The following is a 23,593-nucleotide window of genomic DNA, read 5'->3' as shown; positions in this document are numbered from 1 at the left end:
TCCTAAACGGGTCGTTCTGACATGCTACTGTGATAGATGCTGCTTACAATAAGACGGTTTGTGAAATTTTTATCCCTGCTGGATATTCCACAGCCCACTGTAAGAGATGTTATTAGAAAGTAGAAGAGTTTAGGAACAACAGAAACTCAGCCAGGAAGTGAGAGACTACTTAATCCATAGCTAAAGAGTTCTGAACTTCCACTGACATTAATGTAAACTCTAAAACGGTGTGGTTGGAGCTTCATGAATTGGTTTCCGTGATGGAGCAGCTTCATGAAAGCCTCACATCACACAGTCCAATGCCAAGCGTCAGATGGAGTGGAGTAAAGCATGCCGACACTGGACTGTGGAGCATTGGAAAACTGTTCAGGGGAGTGACAAAGTCTGGGTTTGGTAGGTGCTGGGAGAACATTACCTGCCTTACTGTGAAGTTTAGTGGAGGAGGGATAATGGTATGGGGCTGTTTTTCAGGGCCTGGGCTTTCCCGTTATCTCCAGTGAAGGCCAATCTTAAGTCCCGTCCACAAGAGACGAATTTAGAAGTATACGCACAAGTTTTTTGTCCTATCAGCGTTTCATCCACACGGAAACGGTGTTTTAGGAGGCCGTAAACACTACTTTGTGCAACCGGGTCCAAGAGTGAACAAATCTGTAAATGCTTACCATTTCGTCTTTTAGTGGACAGCCAACCGCATCTTTCTTGAAATGATTATGTCATACATAGTGTAGCCCACTTACGCCGCATGCACATGTCAAACAAAAACAACAATGGCAGATTACAGGGTTGTGTTCGTGCTGCAGAAGCTACTGAGCTTATTATAGCTTTACAGCAAAATCTGACACTCCTTTACCATCGAGAACAGCAGACACCAGATGTTCTTAAATCCACCATTGAGAACAACCGGCAGGGCAACCAGGAGAAAGTTTATGGCAGTTTTCTGTAATCTTCTTCTCTCTTCTGGTGCATTTCCGTGGCAGCGTTATGGCGCCACTTGCAGGATTGGCATATAAACTACAGTGTTTTCAGAGGTTCTGTGCTTACGCAGATATTTCCTGAAATGATCCGAAAAACTTTTTCAAAACAAAACGTAAGTATATAATTTTCATCACTGTGTGGACAAGGCCTTAATGCTTGAGCAGACCAGGACATTCTGGACAATGCTATGCTTCCAGCTGTGTGGCAACACTCTGGGGAAGGCCCTTTTCTATTCCATGACTGTGCCCCAGTGCACAAAGAAGGACTATAAAGACTCGGTTTGATGGGTTCAGTATGGAAGAACTTGACTGACCCACACAGAGTCCAACTCCACTGAGTACCTTGAAAAATAACACACCACAAGCTAAGGAAAATGCAAAGAGGGTTAGGGATAGGCAGTCAAACCCTAGAGCAGTGTTACTCAACTCTGCTCAACCTAAGAGCCAAATTCTTGAAAGGTACCTTTGCAAGAGCCACAATCTAAGTGGTGAAAAATGGCAAAGAGGGGTTAAAGTGTCAGTAAAAATTAATTAAAGCGGGAAGAAATGGGGGCGTGCAGATGGTCAAGCGCTTTAAGGCGCTACCCCATGTATGCAGGCGGCCCGAGTTTGAATCCAGCCTGTGGCCCTTTACACTATGTCTCTCCCCACTCTCTTCCCTGTTTCAGACTCTATCCACTGTCCTTCCTCTATCTAATAAAGGCATGAAAAGGCCCAAAAATAAATCTGTATAAAAAAGGTGGCAAAAATGGTGAAAAATACAATTAACAAGTAAAAAACAGGGAGAAAGTGACACAAAAAAAGGCAGGAAGTAACAAATATGGGGGAGAATTGACAAAAAAATGAGTTACAGGTGGCAAAAACAGTCAAAAAGCTGCAAAAACATGGTAGGAAAATGAGTGAAAAGTGACTAAAATGGGCTTAAAGCAGCAAAAAGGTGGGAAAAGTGGGCAAAAAGCAGCAGAGATTAGCAAAAAAGTGGCAAAAATGGGCACAGTAGGCAAAAAATAGCAAAAACTGGGTGAAAAAGGGCAAAAATAGGGAGAAAAAGTGGCACAACAAGGGCAAAAAGGGGCAAAAATGGATGAGAAGTGACTAAAAGGTCAGGGTACCAAAGTATAATTTATTTTGAAAGGGCATTTGGCTGTATGGAAATAAAAAAAACGGCCATCTTAACTTGTTTTTTGATTCTGGAAACAAATCGAAAAACGAATAATGGAAGCCATTTTTCCTTTTTTTTTTTTTTTTTTTAATTAAAATGGTAAAACGAGGAAACCAACTTGGAAAAATGGTTGAATTTTGTTTAATGTTGTTTCCTTTTATTGTTTTACATTAATGGCCATACAGAAGCGAAAGGGGACTCATGCTTTTATTTTGAAAAGTTCACGTTTACTTCCGGGTCATGTGACCGCTCCCTTTCGCTTCTGTACAGCCGTATTGTAAAACAATAAAAGGAAACAACATTAAACAAAATTCCACCATTTATCCAAGTTGGTTTCCTTGTTTTACAGTTTTAATTCAGAAAGCCAAAAAGGAACGAATGAAGTTAGCTGTTTTCTTGATTTTTGTATGGCCAAATGCCCTTTCAAAATACTTTGGTACCCTGACCCAAAAAATGAGTTACAGGTGGCAAAAATGGTAAAAAAGAATGGTATAGACATTGCAAAAATGAGTGCAAAGTGAATAAAACAGGCAAAAAGCAGCAAAAAGGTGGCAAAAGTGGGCTTAAAGCATTAAAACATTAATTATAAGTGGCAAAAAATTGCAAGTAAGGGCAATAAAAATATACAGACAAAAAATATGATTGACAATTAAAGCCACCTCTGTCAGAGTGGGAAACAAACTGATTAATGTGACTTGCAGTGGATAATTTCTGAGGTCAAATTTTTTCCTTCAAATTAATGTTTTCAAATGTTTCAAATTTAGATATAAAAGAGCCACAAATCTTCACAAAAGAGCCACATGTGGCTCAAGAGCCTCACGTTGCATATCGCTGATCTAGAGGTTAGGTTTAGGGGGAGGGGGATCAAATAAAAAATCCACCACCATCTGAGGAAAAACCCACCAATGGTTGGTACGTCACTTCCCTCCCCACGGTTGGGGTCTGCCCCATTGTAGAGGTCTGCAGCCAGATGCTTCTCATCAGACTTGTGGTGGCAGTTTAAGGCCCAGGTAAATTAGCACAGGGTGGACACGTGTTTGTGTAAACAGATAAGTGATCTGGACCCCCTTGTATACAGTGGGTCGACGCCCATGGGCAAGACAATTGTGGTTGAATCGAACAGAAATGAAAGACCAGTGAAAATTCACAGCTTTTCTATCAATCATTAAAATTGCAGTATTGTATCAGTTTGTGTTCAATGAGCTCAATAATGCTTTCAGAAATCTTCTTCAAACTTTGCGCAAATGCCCACTTTGACTCAACTGATTAGAAGTCAGAGGTCATAGGTCAAGGAAAAACACCATCCTAGGCCTTCTTCTTCAGCCACCTCTGTACTTGCACTGTCCAGTAATCTTAGACCTCACCAGGCTGTAGTTCTGGTTTTAACTAATCCACAGGAAACTCCAGAATGTTCTCCATCAGCTGAATATTCATGAGGACTTTAAAGACCTTTCTCAGAGGATGAAACAGTAACTGACGGACAGACGGACATCAGGAGAGTCGGCTTACAATCTCCTTCTGTCTGTCTGTCTGTTTGAGCACCGTCACTCTGAATGCTACCATCTGTCAATGCCTTTGTGTAGCAGTGTGTAGCAGTGTGTGCGCACACTTGCTGCATGCCTAAGCAGAGCGGTCTGAAGCCTGAATGGGCCTGTAAGTCTCTATTCTGCGTCTGACTGACAGCGCGAGCACAGGAATGCATTTATCCTCCCCGTGATGAATGAACTGATGTACATATGAAGGATGCTTTGGCCACGCCCCCTTTTGGCAGCCATATCGGACGTCCTGAGATCTGTCAAACTGCCGACATCGCCTCGTTTAACTCAGGCTTATCTGTTCAAACCGGCTCCTTTCTCCCACTCTTGTTAGCAGTGAATTGTGCTTTTATTTTGAAAGATTAGCTCACGGCTGTGTTGGAGACCTTTCTCACGACCTCAGGTAGTCTGTGTACCTGTGCAGGATGTTTGGAGAGTGTTTTGTCATGGTTCAGTTGAGCCCGGCTGTCGTCGAGGTGCCTCACGTACGCACACACACACACGCTGACAGTTCAAACAGCAGAGACAGGTAAATGGACGAGCTGACGTCTTCCTGTTAGGTCATGAGGGCGGTCACCAGATGATCTGGAGTGGAAATAAAGACCTATAGGATGTACCAGACTTTACAAGAGTTAGTGTGAGTCTTGTCTGATGATTTGAGAATGGAAAATTACACAGAAAAACGTAAGCTGCAGGAAAACATAGTGGCATGACAGCTGTTCTAGACTGGCAGCTGTATGACGGATGTGTGATGGTTTAATTTTTATTTAGGTGAGCATTTGAACAAATCAGAGCTTTCAGACTGCCAGAATAAGTGTCACATCTTACCCAGGCCATCGCAGGCCAGTCAAGTTGATCCACACCAAACTCTCTCATCCATGTCTTTATGGACCTCGCTTTGTGCACTGGTGCACAGTCATGTTGGAACAGGAAGGGGCCATCCCCAGACTGTTCCCACAAAGTTGGGAGCATGGAATTGTCCAAAATCTCTTGGTATGCTGAAGCATTCAGAGTTCCTTTCACTGGAACTAAGGGGCCAAGCCCAGCTCCTGAACAACAAGCCCACACCATAATCCCCCTCCACCAAACTTTACACTTGGCACAATGCAGTCAGACAAGCACCGTTCTCCTGGCAACCGCCAAACCCAGACTTGTCCATCAGATTGCCAGATGGAGAAGAGAACGCCAGAGAACACGTCTCCGCTGCTCTAGAGTCCAGTGGCGACTCTGAAGCTCTCTACCACTGTTCTTGAGCTAATCTGAAGGCTACATGATGTTTGGAGATCTGTAGCCACTGACTCTGCAGAAAGTTGGTGACCTCTGCGCACTATGCGCCTCAGCATCCACTGACCCTGCGCCGTCATTTTACGTGGCCTACCACCTTGTGGCTGAGTTGCTGTTGTTCCCAATCGCTTCCATTTTGTTATAATACCACTGACAGTTGACTGTAGAAAATTTAGGAGCAGGGTCCAAAACTAACACTCGCCACTCACCAGTTACGGGTTTATTAATGCTTAGAACCACTCGCCACTCTGGTGAGTATTTTTTTTACCAGCAATAAAATCATTTTGTTGGTTACTGGAGAACGATGCTGGTATTGGCTGGTGTCCTGGCAGAGTAATGTGTATTTCAGGCCAAGATGATCTTTGGTCACGAAAGTGTTTCAGTCATGACGTCATTCATAGCGCACCGAGGTGGATAGCTGATTGTTACTGTACCCGTACCTCCTTTCTCAAAAAGAAGAGCAGTGTTGCCAACTTAGCAACCTATATTTGGCGACTCTTTTTCAAAAAAGCGACTAACGACAAATCTAGTGACTTTTTCTGGTGTTACTGGAGACTCTGACGTGAAAAGACATATTGTTCTCCCAGTGAGTAGCGGGTCCTGTCATGGGCCCTTCCCCATTCCTTTGCACTCACAGGCAGCCCAGTCCTCCACAGCGGTCCCTCTTAGCAGGACAGGTTCGCCCCTCCATGTCCAGACAGCAAATTAACTGCGCTCTGAAGGCGCCTTGACCTTTTTTTTTTAATTGTCTCTTTTTGGTCCATTTAGATCGTTAATGAAGACTGCATATAAAAAGAAGAAGAAAAAAAAAAAACATAACAGTTATGGTTAAAAATGTTAATGTTTCACTTGGATTTGTTGTAGGATCTCCTGACTGGTTCGTCCGTGCTGCCGGCAAAGCGGCACAGACCGCCCCCACAAGATGAACAGAGATGAAAAAATACACTGCTAAGTGCGGTGAGGGATAAGTCCACCATTATAAAAGCCGTTTAGTAACACAGTAGTTAAACACTTACCAAACAGATACGTCCTGCTTTATCCTTCGCTGCTGCTGGTTTTCTTCCCTCTCTCTCTCCAAACTATCAGGATCAGACTCCGGGTCTAACACGTACGGACGTATGTCAAAATTTGCCATATTTTACTCAGTCCGACCGGTTCATTCAAAGTTTACAAGTCCTAGCATAACAACATAGCCACATTGGAGGGGGCGGGCACAAAACATTGAGTCCCGCCGCCGGCCAGCCTCCAGAAAATTGGCCAGTCAGGGGAAAGCAGGTCCGTGGAGAGGGGGGTGTTAAAGAGACAGCAGACAGAGGTTAAAATAAGGGTTTTTCAGGATGCCACTGTGAAACATGAGGAGTTTTTTGAGCTGTAAACCATACGAAGCTACTACGTGGGTATCAGAGAGATGGTGTAAAGCTTTGAAAAAAGGCATACCCCCACTTTAAGTCTTAGTCATTAAAGATGTATTTTCAGCTAGTCTTAAGGGCGCGCTCACACTAGGCCATCCGTACCAAGAGTGTATGGCTGCAGCCTGGAGACCTCTTGGATACAGACCTCTGCCATACAGACCTCCAGGAGGAGACAGCGATTCCCCACACCCATGCTCCAATTTTCAAAATAAAAGATCACATCTGATCGCACTGTATGTTTTTTTTTTGTTTGTTTTTGTTCATTTATAGTTTTTAATATTAAATGAAGAGGAAATACTTTCTATTTTTAAAATGAATGATAACGTCTGGTCAGGTCTATTTTGTTTATATTTCATATTAAATGAAGAGGAAATATTTCTAACTTTCAAAGTAAAATGTCACACCAGGTTGCATGGTGTGATTAGTTTTATCATGTATTGTAATATTTTTATTTCAGTTTAAATTAAGAGGACATTCTTATAATTTTCAAAGGAAAAGACAGTGTTGGAGGAGTTCTTGAACTTCTTGTCTTGTATTTTAGTTTTTATGTAGATTATTACCTCCACCAAGGAGGTTATGTGATCGGGTGGGTTTGTAAGTTTGTTTGCAACATAAGTCAAAAAGTCATGGATGGATTTTCATGAAATTTTCAGGAAATGTCAGAAATGGCATAAGGAAGAACTGATTAGATTTTGGGAGTGATCCAGATCACTGTCTGGATCCAGGCATTTTTTAAAGGATTCTGTACTATTGGGAGATAGGGCTAATGACAGAGATCTGTGCTGTTACCACTTTACACCAGGAGATGGCGGACATGAGATACTTCAATCCTAGCAGCATGTTTTTGGGTGTGTTTCTATTCAAAGTTTTGGAGTTTATAGAGTTTGAAAGACGCACGCCCAGTCGAGGAGAGGAGTCGGAGCGTAACAGAGAGAAAGACAGCGAATTGTAGCGAGAATACTTACAATGCTGGGAGGAATAGAGGAATATTCACCCTCTGCCATGACTTCCCGTCGTCCGGTGAGACCGTGGGTGAGACTGTCAGTGCATCTGTTGGCACCAGCAGGCAATGCTTCCGCCATGACAGTCCACATGTAGTGAAGCCAATGCTTTGCCTCACCGTGTTTCCACCCTATGGGGGAGGGAGTAATCAGTGAATGCATCGGTGGGGGGCACATCGGGACAGATCCAGGAATTTTTTGAAGGATTCTTCACTATTGGGAGATAGGGCTAATGGCGGAGGTCTGTGCTCTCTGAGTGCTTTTCTAGTTTTGATATTAAATTAAGAAGGGTTAGGGTTAACCTAAATGCTGCACCTGCACTGAGATGGCATTATGCAAATCGGTCGGAGGCAAGAGATCTGGACGGGTCAGGTCAGTATCCAAGAGGTCTCCGGGCTGCAGCCATAGCCCTCTCATCCTTACCGTGGCGTATTCTAACCGTGCTAAAGCACATTGGACCCCATCCCCCGTCCTTCCTTTGGCCCGCTCTCACATTGCTCAGCACATCCAGGCCCGAGCATGGATCCAGGCCATAGACCTAGGCCCGCCTCATCCTCTCGGGCCCTGGCCGTGAAGCACGCCATTGCCCAAGCACAGAACGATTGTACTCACACTGGTCAGATGTACTGGACTTTAGGATCGAATGTGCCCAGGCATTGTACGGATGGCCTAGTGTGAGAGCGCCTTGGTCTAGTCTTTCTCATGGAAAAGGCTGTCACTGAACATTTTTAGTCAGAGTTTTAGTCAACAACATTAACACTGGTACAAAAAAATACGACGCAATACGGTTTAGACGTTTGATTTAATTGCATTAGTTTAGGGTCGCCTTTTAGTGGACAAAGCCCAGTTTGGTGTAGAGGAAGTAAATCCGTCTGCTCAGGGTTTATATCCTGATTATGTGTGCAGTTTTAGAAGTATAGTTGGTCGTCTATTGATAAAATAAATGATGGAAAGGCCCTCTTACACCAAGCATACAGCTGGCATGACTGTGCAGAGAAATGCAGCAATAACTGAGCGAGATTAAGATCGCTGCAGGCTAGAAGCGAGGCAGGTTTGAAACTTTTAGAGAAATTAGCTTGGTAAATGTTTATTCGGTAAGGAAATACGTTCAGCATGTTCAAGGATAGACACGGTGTATTCTGGAGAGAAACACTGAACCTCTGCAGAAACAAACTCCTCAGGGCTCCTTCAAGGTTTGTTATCTTGACCACAGATTCACGCTTTTCCAGAGAGTGATACTGTATAATATTAACATAATTAAAACTCTCTCTGGTTTCCAGCAGAGACTGTTTGTTTGTGTCCTCGCTCACACAGAAACAGATCCTGCTGTTTCTCCAGTCGGGATCTCTTTCTTTGGGAGGAGGCCGCTCAGACTGACAGCACCGATCGAGGGAATAAACCCCCTGCGTTCACTCGCCCCGGGGGGCCCCCGCTGACCCGCCCCCGAAAGAGCGAAATAAAGACAGAAAGAAAGAGTGAAAGAGGACAAAAAGCAGAGAGAGGCCTCGCTGTCACACTACGCCTCCAAACTACACAACTCTCTTTTCTTTCTTTCTGCAGAGTTTGTCTTTCTGCGGGCCGCGGACATTTGAATAATCGTCTGATATCCATCAGAACGAGCCCAAGGAGACGGAGGAAAGACAACAACACACACAGAGCTTCATCTAAGTCATTACTGAGAGGGAAAAACACACAACATGGATAATGTATTCGTCTTTACTCTCATCCCTCTGTTCTTCTCCGAGCATGCCGCCCTTTTCTCCTCAGACGCATCAAAAACAAAAAACAAGTCAAAGATCCGATCTGGACCCAAACTGGGCTGGTTCAGGCTCAGTGTGGTGGAGTAAACCTTTAATATAGAGCTGGAAGTTCTTAAAATCAACAGTGAAGCACATGTTATATATAACATACAAATAGTTATTTCTAAGGCATTAACAGTTTCAGGTTTGCATTTTTGTCAGAGGTTTTAAATCAAGGTTAAAAAAGCAAAAAACATTCAAAATGCTGATGTCAAATTTATGAATTATTTGATCAAATGTTGACATTTCTGCCTTATTTTTCTGTCTGAAGGCATAATGTTAGAAGTTTGTGTGTTCGTCTGTTAATATGGTGATATCGTCACCCTAAGAGAGCAACTTTTCCCTCAAAAAAGTAGGGACGGGGCAACAGAAGGCTGGAAAAGTAAGTGGTAGAATAGAAAAACAGCTGGAGGAGCATTTTGCAGCTAATTAGGTTCATTGGCAACAGGCCAGGAACATGACTGGGTATAAAAGGAGCATTTTAGAGAGGCAGAGTCTCTCAGAGGTAAAGATGGGCAGTGGTTCATCAATCTGAGAAAAACTGCATCTAAAAATAGTGGAAAATTTTCAGAAAAAAGTTCTGCAATGTAAATTGTAAAGACTTTGAATCTCTCACTATCTACAGTACATAAAATCATTAAAATATTCAGAGAATCTGGAGAAATCTGACAAGGCTGGGCCGCTGGGTTAAGGAAGGGGGCAAAAAACATCAAAAATGGTTTAAAAGTGGCCAAATATTGGCAAAAAAAGGTGGAAAGGGACAAAAATGGGTTTAAAGGCACAAAAGGCCAACAACAGCCAAAATGGGTCAGAAATGGTAAAAAGAATGAGCAAAATTGGTGTAAATTGGCAAAAGAGTTGCAGTTAACATAAGAAAAAAGCACACATGGGTTAAAAGCGTTCAAAAGGGGCAAAAAAAGACCTCAAAAATGAGTTAACAGGGGCAAAAATTGGTTTAGAGCTGCAAAAAGTGCCAAAAAGGGTTCAAAAGTGGCAAAACGACCCAAAAAAAAAAACAATCAAAATCGGATGGAAATGTTAAAAAAAGAAGTGGCAAAGTCAGTGAGAAGCAACTGAAATGGGCAATAAACCAGAGAAAATGGGATAGAAATGCCATAAAGAAGTTACAAAATGGGTGTACATTGGCAAGAGAGTGACAATTAACGTAGAAAAACAGCAAAATGGGATAGGAATGGCAAACAAAAGTCGTAAAATGGGTGTAAATTTGCAAAAGAGTGTTAATTAACGTTAAAAGACAGCTAAAATGGGTTAACAGGTGGCAAAAATTTGTGTAAACTGGCAAAAATAGGTTAAAAGTGGCAAAAGGGCAAAATGCAGCAAAAATGTGATGGAAATACCAGAAACCAGTGGCAAAATTGACATTAAATAGCAACAGGGTGGAAATGAAGGGCAAAAAACAGTAAAAATGGGTTAAAGGTGTCCAAAAGGGGAATAGAACATCAGTGATTCTGTACTGAAATCACTGCATGGGCTCAAGAAAACTTCCAGAAATCATTGTCTGTCAACACAGTTGGCCATGCCATCCACAAATGACAGTTAGAGCTGGATCATGGAGAGAAGAAGCCTGGTCTCCTCACTTCCCAGGTGTTTACAGACTGTTGTTCAAAGAAGAGAAGATGCTACACAGTGGTAAACAATGTTTTTCATGAAATGGCAAAATTTCTCAATTTCAACATCTGATATGTTGTTTATGTTCTACAGTGAATAGCGTATGGGTTCATTAGATTTGAATATCATTGTTTTTATTTACCTTACACAGTGTCCCATCTTTTTTGGAATTAGGCTTCTTAAACTTCTATTTCTCATTTTATTTTAATCAATAAAGGCTCTGGTGTTGGAAAGTCATATCCTAGTAGTCACGGCATCAAGTTTGATTTATGGTCGCTATTGTTGGTGAATGAGGTCATGTTCCATCGTGGTTTTTATCCAGCAGGGTAATCAGTGCTCTGTGTTTTCTTATTGTTGAAGCAGAACTGCCTCCATCATCTTTTCAGACTCTGAAATCAGGTATGATGTTCACCATAAGACTGTTGGGAAATAACCTGAACCCAGTGTGTTTCAGTGAGCTGACCAGCAGCCTCTCTGGTTTTGTAGATTAAGTATAATTCAGTCCCATTTGATCTTGGACATCTTGGAAAGGCACTAATCTATTCCACCACTTCCTCTCTAAACAGTCCGATCTTTTCTATGATGTATTTTAGGTGTAATGTTTTTGCTGTCATGGGTCAGTTAGGGCACGTCTGATCACCGTCACTTTTAAAAAGACCCTCGGCTCTGAAGGATATTCCCATCCTGAGTGAAAACAAGGTGACATCAGTGTTTCTGTCTGTTTTCGAGCAGCCATGACGCTCTTCCTCGTCTCTTTTCTCTCCTTATCGGACCCATCTATTTCCAGCTCTTTGTGCCGTGTGATGACTATCGGCAGGTAGCGTCTCCGCGCTCAGGAGGGCCGAGGTCTGAAAGAGAGCTCAGACAGACGGTCTCTGTCTCGCTCTGTGAGGGTGTGTCTGCTCGCTGAATATGCCGCTTGTTAAGGAACTTTCTCAACACTCCATAAAGCCTGTTAATGTGTGTACAGGTTTACAACGCTGTCGACAGGTAGTCCACTCAAACACGGGGGCTTATTTTAGCAGAATGTTCCTTTACTGAGACCAGACTAACAGTGGTATGGCTGATTGGATTTTACTGCTTTAACACACACACTCACACGTTTACATTTCTGGGTTTGAAAGCAGATTTTATTGACTTCATTCATTAGCCACCTCGCTCTAATGCATTTATAAACATGTGAGTGTTTTCAGACAGTGCGCTGTTCATTACCAGACTGAAGGCTCTGTAATGATCTGATATAGCTGCATAAATCAACATTACGGAGGCTCTAAAGGGACATAGGCTGAAAAAATAGAATGCAGAAAAAATCTTGAAGTGCCGTAGAGATGGCAGAAGACCTGCATGCAAAAATCAGGGCTGGGTATTTCCTAAAGCTTCACGATGCAACGATGATGGAAGGAAGTGCAGGATGCAGAGAGGCATGCAAAGACTTCTTCAGCCCCAGGGCCAAGCAGAGCCCCCTACAGGGTTTATAAAAACAGGTCTTTCTGTGGCGGTTACAGTCTATCCCGAAAGCCTGGTGTAGAGCGGTGGGAATCCTGATTCCCAAGGAGGAGGAGTCCTCTGATCTGAGCCAGTTTTGTTAGAGCTAAATATAGAGGGATGATACACCAGTGGTGGGTGGTAAACCAGTATCAGTCCCATCCCTGGTAAAAATTTCTGCCCCAGAATGGATTTTTGCAACACCATCATCACTGGTCTGAATGCAAGTGTTTGAGTGCAGGCACAGCGTTTAACCGATGCCATTAGTGTTAATGCCACATCTCAGTCTGAGTCCTGCTATCAGCAGGTCTCGCTTTGACACTAAAGAGCAGCCAGGTAGTAGCCAAACATCCCCCGTCTGTGCCGGTGTAATTAAGATGCAGGTAAATGTGTTCACTCCAAGTTTGATGGGCATAGCAACATGTAGTAAGTGTACCCACTTTGTAGAGCGTCTCTGACGGCCTGTCTGGGGTTTTAACACAATCCACATTAGGCTTTGTTTTCCATCTCTGTTTTTCTTTCCTTTTTCCCACTTTTGCCATTTAATGCCACATTTTTTCCCATTTTTTCCACCTTTTTGCTGCTTTTTGCCTGTTTTATTGACTTTGCACTAATTTTGCCATGTCTATTAAGGGTGGGAGAAAAAAATCAATACAGCATAGTATCGTAATATTTTGTCTGGTTATATATCAAATCATCTCGTCCTCCAAGTGTCGATCTTTTCAAATTAATTGCTAATATGAACTGAAGTCTATGATAATGGAAAAATAACCAGGAGAAGGACATTAGGATTGTAACAGGGCTCTAATGAGATGAACATGACACATGAGGTTTGCAAGAAGTGCTACATGAAAAAAAATACTACAGAAATACGACAAGCATAAGGGCAAGGCTAATGCTAAATCAGCTAAACAGTTGAAAGAAATGGTCTAGATCGCAATATATCGCCATATATGGTATCGCAATACTCGCTGTATTGCAAAATGTTTAAAGTCGCAATATCGATTGTGACCCAAGTATTGTGATAATATCGTATCGTGGGGCCATTAGTGATTCCCACCCCTAATGTCTATGCCATTATTTTTATTATTATTATTATTATTATTATTTTTAACCATTTTTGCCACCTGTAACTTATTTTTTGTCACTTCTCATCCATTTTGGCACTTTCTGCCCTTATTGTGCCACTTTTTCTCCCTAGTTTTGCCACTTTTCACCCAGTTTTTGCTATTTTTGCCTACTGTGTGCATTTTTGCCACTTTTTTGCTACTCTCTGCTGCCTTTTGCCTGTTTTACTGGCTTTGCACACATTTTTCCATGTCTATGCCATTCTTTTTTTTTTTTTTTTACCATTTTTGCCACCTGTTACTCATTTTTTGTCACGTCTTATCCATTTTGCCACTTTCTGCCCTAATTGTGCCACTTTTTCTCCCTATTTTTGCCACTTTTCACCCAGTTTTTGCTATTTTTTGTCTACTGTGTGCTTTTTTGCTACTCTCTGCTGCTTTTTGCCCACTTTTCCCACCTTTTTGCTGCTTTAAGCCCATTTTAGTCACTTTTCACTTGTTTTCCTACCATGTTTTTGCTGCTTTTTGACTGTTTTTGCTACCTGTAACTCTTTTTTTGTCAATTCTCCCCCTTATTTGCTACTTTCTGCCGTTTTCTTGCCAATTTTCTCCCTATTTTTGTCACTTGTTTATTGTTTTTCCACCTTTTTTGCCACCTTTTTTTAAGAGATTTATTTTTGGGCCTTTTCATGTCTTTATTAGATAAAGGGAGGGCAGTGGATAGAGTCGGAAATGGGACGAGAGTGGGGAGAGACATGGGGTACAAGGGCCACAGGCCGGATTCGAAGCCGCGTACATGAGTCTTTGTTCTTTCAAGGTGCAGATTGCAATGTTAAGGAGCGATCTCCGTTTGGTGGAAACACCAATAACACTGTAGTATACATGCTAGGCCAGTAGTCGGCAGTGTGATTTTGCAATGAACGCATGCATTGAGACCTGTCCTTCCTCGGATTGTGAGTACTACAGTTTATCAAAGATGGCAAGCACACGAATATTTGATCTACTCACCTGCACAGTTATGCAAACCCTTCTCATGCATGGCAGTTGACTGCAACCGCATAGCTCATACGTGTTTTCAGAAAGTTGTTCCTGTCTACCGAGACGGGTATTTTGAGATCTTTTCACTCTGGAGCTCGTTTCAAAATTGTTCTATTTCCAGGCACCCAAACCACCGTTCTCATGCAGACAGACAGCCAAATTACAACAGAAATTTTGTGTCTTTACCTGAAAATATTATGTGAACAGGGCATCAGTTTGACTCACTTTATCTGCAGCTGGTATTGAGTAATACATACTAATTTTTGTCCTGTCTGAATGTTGGACAGGACTGGACTGGTTTTGATGGAGTAGTATGATCAGGGAAATACAGATGAGCTGTGTCATTTTTATTTTGTAACATCTTTTCAAATATTCAGAATCATTTCCCATCCCTACTTTTAACCAAGAAATAACCATGCCATATCTCTATTGCATGGTATTCATTTTACTTGTGTCGCTGAAATATATCCACTACAAACTCTTGTTTACGCCTTCATTCATGTTTTTTTTGCTTCTTCCAGTAACTTCCACTCCCGTCTTGTTTCTCACTCAGATGTGTGTTGACTCTCAGCGGCTCTTTGACTGAGTCGTAAAGTCCCGTGTGAGTTTCTGAGTGGATGCTTTGTCAAACGAGATGTTTTTACACATCGGATGTGTTGAACGCTCCCTGTGTTCTAAATTGAGGCTGTTAAATGAGGTTTGTTTTTCTAATGAGTCGGTGTTTGTGCTTCTAATTGAGCGTTTGCATTCGGATGTTGATAAAACGGCCGAACAAACATTTGTTAAAGCTAATGTTTGACTAATTTTGGTCTGTTTCCTGTTTCATCCACAGGTTGTTGAGTGCCAGTAAAGCTCATACATACAGGTGTGACCTAGACTCTAACTGCCACCTTTCTCTCTCTCTTTTTGTCTCTGCAGTGATCTCAGTATGAATAATCTGACGGTGATGTCCAGCGGAGCTCTGTCCAACCTGCACTTCCTGGAGGAGCTGTGAGTCACACATACCGGCTCATTCCTGACTGATATGTCACCATTTACCATGTTTGACTTTAGGAGGTGACATCAGTTCACTTCCTCAACACCTGCGTAAATCCTGGAATCTCTGAGTGAATCAAAGATCTGAACAGAGACTTAAAGACAAGAAACAGTCACAGGGACTCTTTAGTGTCATGTCTATTTTTTTAAAGATAAAGGAGTGGCCAGATCTTCAGCCAAAGTGACAGTGAAAAAACACTAATTGTACACTTGTGCATGTTTAAGATGGTGTATAGCCTTTGAGCTCATGCAAAACTTCAGAAATTAATGCAAGTATAACTGCAAACTATGGTCTGGATCTGTTTGCCCTATCCAGCCTTTTTCCCACCAACCCCCCTGATAAAGTGCTAAGGATGTCCGATGCATCAGTTTAACTTTACATCAGTATCGGCTGATATCGGCCCTGTTGACAAACATCAGCAGTTAGGAAATAAAATAGCAGGAACCAACGTCAGCAGTAAAGCCCGACCGACATGGGATTTTTGGGACCGATGCCGATACCGATATTGGGGGCTAAAAACTATTGGCCGACAATGGATATATCGGCCAATATATGAAATAGGTACATTGATATACACGGGACATATACTGTACATGAACACAAATGTGGACATGTGAATTAACAGTTGCATTTATCTTTGTTTATTTCACAAAGATGCAACTTAAATGACGTTAAAATGCTGTATAATAGTCTTATACTGTGGCTGTGGACCATATTAGACAAGAAAATGATAAATAGACAGCCATATTTACATCACTGTGGCAAATGTGCTCATAGGATATGTTTACAATGTGTTTCTTGATGACCCTGAGGCAGGCCACAAGCTTAAATGTGCCTGTTTTATAAAGTTGTTCTCTGAAGATCTACTATTAGTGAAACTTTATGTTTCCACACAGGTAGATTATGTCACAGGAAAGATAAACACAGTATGAATGCTTTTCTGGTTTGTGCTTTTCAAAGTAAAAGCCCAGTTTAGCATTTCTATAGAGAAACTCCGTTCACTTGTACAGAATGCTTTTATTTTGAATAGTTCCTGACACACTTCCTCTGTACACTAAATCAAGTAGCTTTTAGCGGGGTTTATTGAGGTAAAACTGATGAAGAAGGACAGGGCTTTGAGAGCAGGGAGATGCGGCTGACACGCAGCAAACTCGCGCCCTGTGTGAAAGAACGCACCGGCAGGAACCGGAGTTGACGCGCGCGGCACACGCAAGCAGCAAAACACGCTAAATATAACGACAAAGTCGCTAAGTTGGCAACACTGAGTGGAGGAGAGCTGCTGCTGCACTGTGTCCCTGCTGCACTCAGCCCGAGTGCCTGGCCCCTCCCCCTCACACACAGAGCGACAGGAGCAGAGACAGAATCCCCATGCAGCAAAAAACTTAATATCGGCTACACATTGGCCTGTGATATGCTACAAATCGGCCCGATTAATCGGCCCGCTGATCAATCGGTCAGGCTCTAGTCAGTAGCTGATGTTTATCTGTTGTTTCAAATCAGTTTAATGCTGGTATTGTCAAATCTAAGAAGAGGTATTTTACCAGGCAACAGAAATGATCAATTGGAAAACCTCTGCTTTGTTTTCATGGTTAAAATCTTGACAGAGTGAGAATCTTACACCATCAGGTATCAACAATAAGCTGAAACTGGTTTTTAGGGCAACCTTGGAGCAAAAAATTGAAAAACTTGAAACTGTAGGTGTGCTTGTTATTATTACAGCAAATAAGTAACTCACTTAGGGGCCCTGACATGCTCAAAAACTCACAAGCTTTACAGAAAATTTTCCCCCAGTGAAAATTTCAAGTTCATCAAACAAGGATCCCATGGGTGCCCTAAAATCAGTTGGGGAACTGGGTAAGACCTACATGTATGAAAATTGGTACACATGTGTATCATGATTAGACAAATAAAAAAGTCTCTTGGGACCATCCTCTAAAATGTACAGGAAACGTGCTACAAACAGCTAAAGTTCAAATTGACGCGTTTTCGATGATGGACAGGTTAGCCATTTTAATGAACTCGTCTGACAGGTTTTATCTGATTGATACCAAATTTTTCAGGCTGGTTCTCAACATGATGGAGATCTTAAGTTGTGCAAACTGTGAGTTTCCACTGTAGGGTAAGGCCGCGGTTGGGGTCCAAACTTGGACTACTTTTTGCGCTTTTGTTGCAGAGTACTCTGGTGCATTTTGTTTGTGATTAGAACAGGAACAAGACTCAATTTGACATAACTGAAGGAGGTATTGTGCTTTTTTTGGATTAAACCAGCTACCACAGTCAGTAGAACATGCGTTAAAAAGCAGAGCTGAACATCAGTTCATGTAGTTGTCTGTCCACGTTGAAATCGAAAAGTGTCTTTGGAGCAGCAACAGACGCATAAGTCCGCTAGTCTTTGTTTTCTCGTGGGATTTTGCCCGCAAGAAATTCCAAACATTTATATTGGTCAGCTAATAAATGCCCCAGTATGAGCATTGACCAAGACTGAGATAATTATGCAAAAATAGAACAAACTGGTCCATGATTCACACCAGATCAAACATCCTCTCAGTGTGAAAATGCTCTCAAACATCATAATGCATGGAAGAAAATACACCTTACCCTCTCTACTGAAGATATGATAATTGACTCAGTTATTTCACATAAACAAGATCTTATTTCAAGGTTTTTTCAGGTTATCTTGGCATCTGTTTACTTTTGGTTTCACACAGGACTCAGATTCTTGTCTGCTGGCTAAAAGCCTCGCATTTATTGACCCAGACATTGACCCTCGACCCTCAAACATGACGACTTTCTCACCTTAATGCCACTTGAACTTACTTCCTCTGATGTTTCTGTCCAATCCCAACAGCATCTGAGGTTGCCACTGAGTGTGAGTGTATATTTGGGTCGTAATCAGCTGAAAGAACTTCCTTTTGGTCATATCTTTAGAGGGATTCAGGAGACAGGGGTTGTTGTTGGTGATTTCTGCATGTTTTCTTAGACCTAGTGAGCTAAACTAGTTGTACAGAACCCCTTTAGATATCTTCATGAACTCTGGTCGGAGACTAAAACGCTCATGTTGATGATACTCGGCGAGAGTGTCAGAGCGGGAGATGATCTCAGATATCTGTGAGGATACGATATGTAACCCCATCTCTCCTCACCTCCCCAGCCGAGCCATGATCCGTACGAACACTTTCGTGGCGTTAAACGTCTGCAGACAGAAGCCGCTGGGCCGAAGAAAAAACAGGGCAGAGAGAGCCGGAGAACAGCTGACCCCGCAGAGACCTGAACATGACTCTGTTCTGCCCCGCTGCCAGCCCTCTGTGTTTATATGCGTGTCTGTGTGTGTGTGATATTTGTCACCGTGGCGTGAGAAACGTCACTACGGCGATAGGACACCGCAGAGGTGCATGCTGGGTACATGCGGACTGGCTGAACTTTGTGTGGCCCCTGAAAACAAACAGACCTGAAGGACCCAGAAAAGATTGGTGTTTTCTTCTGGTTTTTAAAGTAAAGTCTGAAGTTTGACCAGGGGTACATCACTGATTAGATGTTTTTTTAAGATAAAATCCCTCCAAACTTTATGAATGAACAGGAGGATGCCTTTCCTATTTAAAAATGTTTACTACCAGGCTCTTAACATGCTGATTTCTCCTTCAGAGTTTGGCTTTTCTAACATGGTCTCTCTGCGTGGTGACTTAGTTCTGAATCCAGCCTCTAGTAGCCATTTGAGGAACTGCAGTTTATGATACGTCCATGATTGTACAGTTCTTTTAAAGGACATTGAAAGGTTTTGCAACTGTAAATGTTGGAAGTGAACAAGTTTCCTCTGTTTTGATTTTTGCCAAAGTTTTGCAAAGACTATCAGCTTCTACAAAAAAACTCAATCATTATTTCTTTTTCAGACGTTTGGCGGGAAATGATCTGTCCGTCATCCCCAAAGGAGCATTCAACGGCCTCTACAACCTCAAAGTTCTGTAAGTCAGCTAAAAAAAATTAGCATTTTTACAACCTTAATTCCAAAAATGTTGGGGCACTGTGTCAAATGACTCCAGATCTCATAAACTCATACTAACTTTACGATAGAACATAATCAACGAATCAATTTGGAAACCGAGACATTTTACTATTTCATGAAAAAAATTAGCTAATTTTGAATTCGACAGAAGCAACACATCTCCAAAAAAGTAGGGACGGGGCAACAGAAGTCTGGAAAAGTAGGTGTTATTAATGAAAAACAGCTAAAACGACTAATTGGGTTGATTAGCAGCAGGTCATTAACATGACTGGGTATAAAAAGATTTTATTTGGTAGAGTCCCTCAGATGTAAAGATGGGCAGAGGTTCCCCAGTTTGCAAAAAAATGATTCTGAAATTTTATAGGACAATTCAAGAAAAATGTTCCTCAATGTAAAATTGTAAAGACTTTGAATATCCCACCATCTACAGTCCATAATATCATCAAAAGATTCAGAAGATCTGGAGACAAGGCTGAAGGTCAGTTGCTTGTGATCTTGGGGCCCTCAGGGGCCACTGCATTAAAACAGGCATGATTCTGTACAGGAGATCACTGCATGGGCTCAGGAACACTTCCAGAAATCACTGTCAACACAGTTGGCTGTGCCATCCACAAATGCCAGTTAAAGCTGGATCATGGAGAGAAGAAGCCGTATGTGAACGGGATCCAGAAACGCCGCTGTCTTCTCCTGGACCAAAGCTCATTTAAAATGGACTGAGGAAACATGGAAACCTGTTCTGAGGTTGAGCATGTGCCGCGTCAGTCTTGCTCCTGTACTGCTTTGGCCTACTGATGGCTATTGTCCAAGCCTGCATTGGGCACATGCCCCATCCCTCCAGGTATCCGCCCAGTTGACCCCCAGGAACGCATAAGGCCATCCCCAGGCATCTGGACCAGCCCACAGGGTCCTGGGCACCCAGTATGCATTGAGCTGGATCTGGCCCAGGAAAGCGTGCCAGGTGCCTGGGAAAGTGCAGCTGCCTTTCCCGTATCCAACAGTTGACCCTTCCCATTCCCGCTCTCCTGAACACCTCAGCATTTACCACATGGTTTGGCCATCAGTCAACGCCCAGGAGTATAGTAAGACCAGGGGGACCAAGGACAGAAGGACCCTGACTTTCGTCCACATGCACAGAAACTAGAAACGCTGCACTGTCTTGCCCAGTGAACCCATCACCCCATGCATGAGTCCAGGTCTGCAGTTGATCTCAGCCTTACAGACAGCAGATCGATGGATTACGCTGCCAAGGTAGATGAACTGCTCTACAACTGTACCTGCAGTCCAGACCTTTCACCAATAAAAAACATTTTTATAGGATGCACAACATTGGATTTTTTGGATATCCAATATTGCCGATATTTACAGATTAATTTAGGCCAATACTTATATTGATACCAATATTTAAACATGCTTTTTGGACAAGACATTTCAGTCCTTTTACCCAACTTTAAGGTTTGAGGGTAACCAAGGAAACAAACTTTAGTCCTTAAAAACACTTTAAAGTTTAAAGAATGGGGATAAATAAAGAAAAAGACCTCAACTGACATAGGTCTGTTGGTTCAGCCTAAAACTCCACTTATTTATTAGTAAATATGGACAAAATTTACAGTCAATATATGCTGACATACACAGACAAAGTACTGGAAGTAAATAACGGCAGAAATTTTGATATCTGCAAATCGATACCAAACCGAAAATATTGTGCATCCCTACATTTTGAGCATCATAAAGGAAATGTCCAGAAGAATCCAAATAAGACCCCGGACTGTTGAGCAGCTAGACCCCTACATCAGGCAAGAATGGGACAACATTGCTCTCCCAAACCTTCATCAGCTGGTCTCCACACTTCCCAGATGTCTACAGACTGATACTGAAAAGAAGAGGGGATGTTTCAAAATGGAGAACAAGGCCCTGCTTTTACTTTTTAGAGATGCCATCAATTTCAAAATGAGCGACTATTTATCATGAAATGGTTAAATGTCTCAGTTACATCTGACATGTTGTTTGTGTCCAACTGTGAATAAGATATGGGTTTATTTGTTGCTTAATTCGGCTTTATTTATGTTTTACACAGCATCCCATCGTTTTGGAAATGTGCCGATCTAACATGTTTATCCATGCGTGTGTTTCCAGGATGCTCCAAAACAACCAGCTGAAGTCCGTCCCCGCTGAGGCCTTCAACAGCCTGCACAACCTGCAGTCCCTGTAAGTCCCAGACACTCGTCCTTTTGTCCTGTTTTACTCTTTAGTGGAAAGGAATCCACACACATGGAGCGGTGCATTAACGTATGTAGTGAAGACACTGTGTTCCTTCAGCCTGATAACACACAGTAATTATACTGAAACTGTACCTGTGTCTGTGTGCGTAGATAAGGGTATAAGAATGGAGACGTCTCAGTCTTTCTCTTTGTCTAACGTCTCCCTCTCTCTCATTTATCTGATGGACTATTATGTGAAGTCCCATCCTCCTCTTCTCTCTCTGAACAGAGGAGGTATTGTGAGGACGGACAAACAGACAGACAGATAAATTGACCAAACTAAAGGGAGAGTCAATGAAAATTCCTCTAAAACTCATGCATTTGTATTTGCAAGGACGGCAGACCCAGACTATTTTCACTGGTAGAATGCAACATAAACAAGTCGTCAAACACTGTAGGTATGGATTTGTCTGGGTAGCAAACTCATGGAAATTGCTTCTGTACATGGGTAAGCCTTTAAAAGAAGCTGTAAAGGCTGTAATGTCTTTGTGCAAATTTACCACTTTGGAGTCCAAACATTGACAGGCTCAGACCCTGTTTATACCTTGCATTAAACATGAATAACTGCTTTGGGTATTCAGAAAGGAAGTTGACTGCACTTTAGTGCATGCTGTCCCAATTTGCATTAATGATAAGTCTCTAATGTTGACCTGCACTTGACCCTTTGTCAAGGCCTGCCATCCTTGGCAAGACAACGCTGCCCTCTCACGGCAGATCAACAATAGGCTTGTCTTATTAAAAATTTTTTATACATTCTGATCTGTCTTAGTAGTCTGGAATTATCCTTAAATTGTTTGGTAATTTTAATGCTAGTTAGCTGACCTATCTTGGCAGCAAAGTCCATCATTGTGGACTTGGTCTCATGGGTTCCCTGGGCAAGAGGGTGCGGCGCTCACAGTATCTGAGCATGCAGACTTAAGTCAGAGGCCCCGTCCACACGGAGACGAAAATGATATATTGCCGTTTCGTTTTGAAAAAGTTTTCTGTAAAGACGGAGTCATTTTAGGAACCACTGAAACGTCTGAAAACAATGTAGTGCATATGCCAAGCCTGTACGTGGCGCTGTAACGCTGCCACGGAAATGCACCAAAGGAGAAGAAGAAGATCACAGAAAACTGACACAAACTTTCTTCTAGTTGTCCTTGTGGTTGTTCTCTGCGCTGGATTTACATATGATGACAGATGAACATATGGTTCATGTGTTTCCCGGTAGATTTTGCTGTAAAAGCCATAACAAGCTCAGTAGCTTCTGCAGCATGAACACGACCCTGTAGTTCGCCATGTTTGTTTTGGTCGTACTCGCGCAGGCGCCTTAAGGGAGAGACCCTATGTGTGATGTAATCGTTTCAAGAAGATGCGAATAGCCATCCAAACAGAGACGAAACAGTAGTGGTTTACGGATTTATGCACTCTGGGACCAGTTTTCAAGTATCCTTTACAGTCACCCGAAGCGCTGTTTCTGTGTGGATGAAACGCCATTTGACATAAAACTTTTGCATATACACCTGAATTCGAACTGAATTTCGTGTGGACGAGGCAAGAGTTTTTCAGTCCTTGGTCCTCCTGGACTTTCTCTACGCATGTGTGCGTAAGTCTTTGGCCAGGATCTCTTAACCCTATCCAGACCCCCTAGGGATGCCACAATAGGGCGATGGGTTTTGCTGGGCAACGCAGCATGGCGTCCCTGATTTCTGATCATGTGGACAAAAGTCAGAGTCTTTCAGTCCCTGGTCCTCCTGACCTCGCTCCCTCTCTTTTTGGGTGAAATTGTTGGACCATGTGCTGAATGCTGAGGTGCACAGGAGAGTGGGTTTGGGAGGGGGCAGCTGCTAAATTTGGAGGCGCCAACTGCGCCTTTACTGGCACCTGGAGCACCTTTCCAGGCCTGATCCAGCTCACTGCATACTCGGTGC

General features: G+C 42.5%; 1 protein-coding gene across 1 annotated transcript in view; it reads left to right on the top strand.

Moving 5' to 3' along the window:
• The window catches only part of LOC121505460 (leucine-rich repeat-containing G-protein coupled receptor 5A-like), a 76,767-nt gene that overhangs the window by 5,064 nt on the left and 48,110 nt on the right, over nt 1-23,593 (top strand). The window contains exons 2-4 of the mRNA XM_041780821.1: nt 15,305-15,376; nt 19,310-19,381; nt 21,556-21,627. Coding sequence (XP_041636755.1) covers nt 15,305-15,376; nt 19,310-19,381; nt 21,556-21,627 — 216 coding nt within the window. The remainder of the gene's footprint in view (nt 1-15,304; nt 15,377-19,309; nt 19,382-21,555; nt 21,628-23,593) is intronic.

The sequence above is a fragment of the Cheilinus undulatus genome, linkage group 23, assembly GCF_018320785.1.
Source record: "Cheilinus undulatus linkage group 23, ASM1832078v1, whole genome shotgun sequence".
Classification (NCBI taxonomy): Eukaryota; Metazoa; Chordata; class Actinopteri; order Labriformes; family Labridae; genus Cheilinus; species Cheilinus undulatus.
The sequence above is the reverse complement of the archived record's forward strand: the minus strand, read 5'-3'. Positions and strand labels throughout refer to the sequence as shown.